Source organism: Rhagoletis zephyria, unplaced genomic scaffold, assembly GCF_001687245.7.
Source record: "Rhagoletis zephyria isolate East Lansing unplaced genomic scaffold, Rhagoletis_zephyria_1.1 Rzeph_scaffold_00119, whole genome shotgun sequence".
Taxonomy (NCBI): domain Eukaryota; kingdom Metazoa; phylum Arthropoda; class Insecta; order Diptera; family Tephritidae; genus Rhagoletis; species Rhagoletis zephyria.
The window spans coordinates 413509-420840 of NW_016157203.1; the positions used below are offsets into that span (position 1 = coordinate 413509).

Here is a 7332-nt window from a genome sequence, read left to right on the forward strand (position 1 = left end):
AGCATACTGAGCATCTTTCTCTTTGACACCATGTCTGAAATCCCACGTGATCTGTCAAATACTAATGCATGAAAATCCTAACCTCAAAAAAATCACCCGTTATGAACATACATACATACATACTGGTAGGCGTACACACAAACTAACATACCAACAAGACTAAAAGCACCCCTATGTACATACATACAGGCGTACATACGCATACGCGATGCTGGCATGGAAAGCACATGCAGATTTCACAAACAGCAACTTGGATACTCATGCGCACCAACAGATGGAAGAAGTTCACTGCGCAAAAGCCATAACACGGAATAAGCCCATTCACTTCTCAAACGGTTCATACAAAACCAGAGCTAAAGCTGCCAGCATGAGCTAACCAGCATCAGTTGTCCGTAGGTAAGCACGGAGCGCAGCCTGGGCTTCGCGCCTATTTGGGGCGCTCTTGGCTTTCCTCCTCGGAGGAAACTGATTGGTTGAGGGGGCTGCAAGGGGGGGAATACCCCTCAAGCAACACCCCAAAACCATTATGGGCTAGACCCATTTTTGGTTACGGTCTCAAGCAGACAGGGGGCAGATCCGTTTGGGCGTGCCCAATTCCGAACACCCCTGCCTGCTTGCGATACCGCGCGGCCAGCGGGCGCTGGAGGGGAGGGAACACCTCCCTACAGCGCCTAGCGGCCGCGAATACATACGGGGGGACTGGGCAACCTTTCGATGCCCTGGGGGAACATACTAATCATCAGTTGTCCGTAGGTATCAACAAACCTGACCGCCAGCACCGCTACCGCCCGAGGCCGACATTTCACGAGGACCGCCCGCTATTCACTGCCATCCAGGGCCGCCGCTATAATCATCGTCAACGTTAGGGCCCGTACCGCCGCTCAATCACCGGGGGCCGCTCCTATTACGGCCGCCCTAAGGCCGACAATTCTATCGAGGACCGCCCGCTATTCTCTGCCATCCAGGGCCGCCGCTATAATCATCGTCAACGTTAGGGCCCGTACCGCCGCTCTAATCACCGGGGGCCGCTACTATTACGGCCGCCCTAAGGCCGACAATTCTATCGAGGACCGCCCGCTATTCACTGCCATCCAGGGCCGCCGCTATAATCATCGTCACCGTTAGGGCCGTGCCGCTGCACTCATCACCGGGGCCGCTATTACACTGCCGCCCCAAGGCCGAAGCTACAACCGTGGGCCGCCCTCCATCATCACCGAGGACCGCGAACGCCAACTATCGCCAACCAGGGCCGCTGTCACCATTGCCACCATTAGGGCCCGCTGCTACTGTCTTCATTACTGGGGCCGCCGCCATTATCGTCGCCCCAGGCCGCCCACTACTGCCCGTCACGAGTACGGTAATCGCCACTACCATCATCGCCCAGTACTGCTGTCACCGTCGTAATTAAAAGGGGCCGCATTTACCCTTCGCCACCATCGGGGCCGCATACAACACCACTGCGGGAGGTCGCTGCCGCCCTCATCATTATATGGGCCACTGCCAACGTCACCGCTGAGGCCGCCACCACCACTGCAAGGGAACTGCAGGCTGCCGTCGCCGTCACAACCACCGCGACTGCTCTCATTGCCACGCTCTTCGCTACGACTGACACGTACCACTGCTAATCTCGCTGACACTAGTAACACTCCCGTCACCGTACAATTACCCGCCGGATAATCTCCGACACCGACTGCCGACTCTCGCTCTTTACCATCCGCTCTCCCCTGCACGACAAGTTGCCGGCCTTCTAGATAGCCGCGTGTGTGTGTGGGTGTGTTCGACTTAATACACAAATCATTGTGTTTTATTTGGTGGGAGTTAGTGGGACCTTCGCTGGACTCTGGAGCGGCTGAGCATACCTCAGCCTTCGACAAAACCCACCTCATATATTCATATTCGTATGTAAATGTATACCCTCAAACCAGGATTTCAGAGTATTCTGAAAGGTTTCACAATTTTTTTAACGATTTTCTTTAAGAAATCGTGCAGAATTTTCTTCACTAGTTCTTGTCAACCGCTTCATATGCTTTTCTTTAAAGATTCCTAAAATAATCGTAACAAATTTCCGATACTATTAAAGATTTCGGGGGCATTAGTTTGCAGGGTATATATTTACGTGTATGTGCATGTATACGCGGATATGTAAGCAAAGCAAAACAGGCGATAATTTGACACAAGCATGCTCATAAGAAGAAGCATGACTTCTATCGCTATCAGCGTTGCCACAGACACACTTTTTTTTTACCAAAATTTCCTTCCAAAACCAACCAAATCCTTCCAAAATTTTTTTTCAGTTTTAACATTTTTTTCCAATGCCAAATTTATTAAAAACATAGCTAACATAACATTTAGTAAAACTAAAACACAGCTAGTAAAATAAAAACAAATTAGTTGCGTATACCGATTCATTTTACTGTACATACATACATATCGTCATAAGATACGAATAAAGACGCGAGCTCAAAAGTTGACAGCGAAAAAAGACGCGTAAAAAAATTTCTGCGAAGAAGAACTCTTAACATAGGCGAGCGCAAAGAAAGACGCGTTAACCGAATTCCCCAAAAGAGTTTTTCTGGAATGATGTTGAATCCATGTTAACGCGTCTTTTTTCGCGAATTTTTTTTCACGCATCCTTTTTCGCCGTCAAAACACCCGAGCGTCTTTATTCGTGTCAAGTGACTATATTATTATTATTACTTCGGAAATACCCGCAATGCGACCTAAGAAGATATATTGTGCTAAATCCTAATTGTAATCGCCCCAATATTAGGCTATTTAAAAAGCTCAGCACTTTGGATGTTGCCATGTTCCAAATTTTAGATGGAGAAGATAATCCTTCCCCATGGTGCATCAATCTAGTATTCATGCTTCGTGGACAGGCACATAGAATATACTGTGGGGTTTCCTTCACCGGCCCACAAAACCTACAGTCAGTCTCTACAGAAAGACCCTTTAATTCAATCGGGACGTTAACTTGCAGTATGCTGTCAGGTAGCCAGTAAGAGTTTTAAGTTCAAGGTTTCTTTCGGAGTTCCTCCTCAAAAGTTATGAATCTCTTTGATTGTCTTATTCCCTTCGACTTCCGCCCTTCGAGAATTCCCAGCTAGCTCCTAAGTAGGTCTGCAGTGTATCCTTTAGATGTACCGCAAAAAGGCTCGGAACTATGCAAACGCCTATGGGCTCCACTCTTTGCAAGACAGTAGGGATGCGTATCGGCAATGAAAATTCGGTATATCGATATCGCGATATTCTAAACTCACAATATCCAATACCGATATAATAATAATAATAGATTACACATATGTTAGTGTTTGGCCGAGCTTTTCCTCCGATTTGTGGCGTGCGCCTTGGTGTTGTCACACAAAGCGGAGGGACCTACAGTTTTACGCTGACTCCGAACGGCGATTGTATTTTTATGAGAAGCTGTTTTGCCTGCCGATAGACGACCGCTGTTAAGAAAAAACCTTTTTCTATTTTTTTTGCGATGTTGCTTTGACCAGGGCTTGAACCCAGGCGTTGCGGAGTGGAAGCGGGCACTGCTTACCACTACACCATAGCGGCATAATATCGATATATTGAATATCGGAAATATCGAAAACGAAATGGTTAATAAAGATATATTGTTTATGAAACTACATATGTATACTTGGAATTAAAATGCAAATAAGCATAAATTAAAATAACGAAGTTACTTTGGATAAGTACCATATGTATGTATGTATTTCTAAAAGTGAAGTACAAATTTTGATATTTTTATGAATTTTTGCTTTTCATGCTTACTATGCCAAAAGCTGTTTTGCGAGAACAATAAATTTTTCCAACTAGTCAATTTTATTTTCAATTCAGAAGCCCAGAGTAGGTGAAGAAAAGTTTCCGATATTTCACATATCGAAACAAAATATTGTATCGATATCGTTACGCAACTCGTGATATCGATATAAATGAACCGATATGATGAGCAACGACATTGATATATTGAATATCGTATCGGTATCGCGCATCCCTACAAGACAGTCAGCCTTCAAACCCTTCATGTCCCTGACCCTCCACACCGGTGCGCTATTGTGGGCTCCCAGTTGTTTCAAGAGTTTACAAGCCTTGATGCCGTTTTAAAAGACTCTAAGGCTTCTAACGCTGCCTGAATATCTGACATAATATTTATCCTGGCCTCATTTGCCTTCTGCGATAAAATTCGCGAACACAGACTTCGATTGCGAAGGCCTCCTCCCAGGGATGATAAATGAGTTTTTTAATTTTGTACCAAATGACTAAAAAAAGTGTACTAAATAAGCCGAAAAAGTACCAACATTTAAAACACTATACATACATAGTTATATATACATATGTTTTTAGATTTGCTGTATAAAAATCATGATATAAAACATGGCGTGTCGAAGGTAGAAAACATAAGTGCAAATGAATTGTTTGAAAATACCACCAAAACGCCAAGTTAATCAACAAAAGTATACAAGTCATAATTATTAAGTTTTAGTAATACAAAAATTTTCAAAAAAAGCCGTTGCATTTAGCGGAATGGAAGTTTCACAAAAATATTTTGCAAAATATTTCCTTCTATAGAAATAAACAAGTTAATAGCAATGTTCTCGTACCTAAAATCTTGTGAAGTGGAGGAAATCGAGAGGGCAAACTGACACTGAGATCTGCCAATTTCTGCTGGAAAAAATTTTACCTGCGAAAACTTACAAGTAAAAATGTCTGCTGATCCCAAACATGTGTTCGTGAATAAACAAAAGAAATGAAGAAACATTTAGTTTAGTTAATTTGCTATTAATCTGTAATTTTCTAATTTTAGTGTGTCAACTATGGCTGCCGTATAAAATTTTTCAATTGTACCATATTTTTCTCAGAAATATACCAAAATAGATAATAATACTGAAATTTTCCGACCGAATTTGTCAGTTGATCGTTAAAACGAAAATGGGATAATTTTAAAGGCATATTTGTAGCTATATCTACTTAATTTTTGTGAAACAAGGATGGGCACTTGGAGGAGATTCTTTTATTTTTGAATGCGTCATGATGTGGCATCACAAATTTTGTTAGAAAAAAAACTTATTCATTCCGAGATAATTCAATTATATCTTAAAAACATTTTTCCTATACAAAAGTATTCAATAGTAAAAAAATTCCAAATCGGGGACAATGCACCAAGCGGATAATAAATTACCAAATGGACCAGCTACTGTGAAAGTGTTCAGCTGTTTCAAAGATTGCAAGTTATTTCAAATTTTGCAAACTGCTCAGAATTTTTGCTGCTGGATAATTTTGTGTGGAAAATACAAAAATACTCCTACCAAATTTAACTATCAGAAAGTCAGAATGGCGTAAGTTGCAAGTTTTTACTGGTTTTGCGTTCAATAACTTGTTCTGATAATTTAGTCTTCCCCTAAATTTTACTCGCTATGATTCTTTTATTCTCTCGCCGCTAGTACTTAGTGGAAAATTGTATTATTTTATAGACCTATTATGACAGCAACTTTTTTTGATTTAAAAAAGAGTTTCGTTTTTAATAACCACCACGTATTTACTTAAATAAGGTAGAAAAAGATTACAATATTTGTATGCACAAAAATTCAAATCTCCAAGTAAATAGAGTGTGGTATTTCGACATAATTGTGGTGCAGTACCGTATCTTGACAAAAATGTATCAAAAACGATGTAGTACCAATGTACTGTGGCGAATACTGCGGCAACACAAAGCGAACAACGAGAAATAGGCAGAATGTTCGAGGACTGACGTAGAATGTTCCACAAAGAGAAACGTCAAGTTGGATGAACACTGCGAACAGCGAGAGAAAGAGAATGAGCGATAAACTTCAGAACGTTCTAGAGTTGCCATAAGTGTGAGCGCAGGTATATAAGAGCCACGACACAGCGGAGTTGGGACAGTTACAAGTCAGCAAGCTACAAGTAAAGTGAGCGGAGAATCGAGTTGCGAATAAGCAAGCTATAAGTTTAATTGTGTTAACAAGTAGTAAAGCGTTGTTATTGCTTTAACAAGTATTGTAAAGTGTTTTTACTGTATTAGCAAGTATTGTAAATTGTTTGTTGTACAATAAAGTTAATTGTACTACAATTCGGTCATCGTTAGCATTTATTTAACAATCCAGCGATACGAGCCCGAGTATATTTGGGTAATCCCTCAAGGTTTCGAGGATAATCGTAACAATACGTATAATTTTACGAGTTGGGAGACTTTACGTTCTCGTATTCTGACAATTGTTTAGATTAACCTAAGCAGAAACTAAAAAATCACAACCTGCACATATTTTCATTTTATTTTCCAAAGGCGGTGTTTTGCATTATCTTCCATACAAAGTATGTTCGAAGTTTTTTTTTTTATATGAAAGCAATTAGGCAACACAGTCCACAAAAACAAAATCGCCAAAAATCAACGGCAAGTGCCAGATACTTCAATCTTGCAATTTTATACAAAAATTTAATGGGCTAAAAAACTGCATACTTAAAATCTTTTTAAGAAATCTTTTTAAAAGGCTCGAAATTTTTAGGAATGTTTGTTGATTTTTTTAATATTGCACAAAGTTTTACATTGTTTTTATTTTTACGATTTTTGACAAAGAATAAACTATATTTAAAAAAATAAAATAAATTAAATAACAAAGCAAACATTGTTGTATTGCGCTTATAATTCTGACACGGGGTGTATAACGCATGGTATACTACTTTGCATGTTTTTATTTATTCTTCCCCTTCGTTTTTAGTTTTCTTGATTGTATCCGCACTGAATTGAAGGCACAAGTTTCCACATTTTAAGAAGAAATGTATCCTTAAATAAAACATTCAGTTTTTATAACTAATGTAAATGGTTTTTACTAACTTTCCACTTTAATGGAAACGACCGATTAATCGGTTAATTTCTTACGATTAATTGCAATTATTAATCGAATGCTTTCGATTAATCAATTAACCGATTAATCGATTATTAAATATTTTTTGCCATCAATAATGCCAAGGCATCCGAGTCTTTGGACCTTTTCTATTATTTTCTTGTTATTCCCTTTGTCTAGAGCTCTCCACCATACCAAGGACCCGTGGGTTGCAATTGGTCTAATCACTGTGGTGTACATCCCATACGTGAAGTACGGTGATAATCCCCATTGCTTTTCAAAGGTCCTTTTACACGTGTAGTGTAATATCTTCTTCGTGCTTGTTTGTTATTTTACATTTTAACATATGATTAGTCGACCGGACAAAGCTAATAGTGTAAGTCGTTTTAATGCACTTGTGCATATGTATGTTTTTGTTGGTTTATATTGTGATGTAAAAATATTGTTTTCCTTTTTTTAGTCC

General features: G+C 40.0%; 1 protein-coding gene across 1 annotated transcript in view; it reads right to left on the bottom strand.

The window, feature by feature from the left end:
• The window catches only part of LOC108378720 (uncharacterized), a 9354-nt gene extending 7473 nt beyond the window's left edge, over positions 1 to 1881 (bottom strand). The window contains exons 1-2 of the mRNA XM_017635027.1: positions 1849 to 1881; positions 1617 to 1799 (exon numbers count right to left, since the gene is read on the bottom strand). Of these exons, the coding sequence (XP_017490516.1) occupies positions 1617 to 1799; positions 1849 to 1857 (192 nt within the window). The 5' untranslated portion in view covers positions 1858 to 1881. The remainder of the gene's footprint in view (positions 1 to 1616; positions 1800 to 1848) is intronic.
• Between the last annotated feature and the right edge of the window lie 5451 nt (positions 1882 to 7332).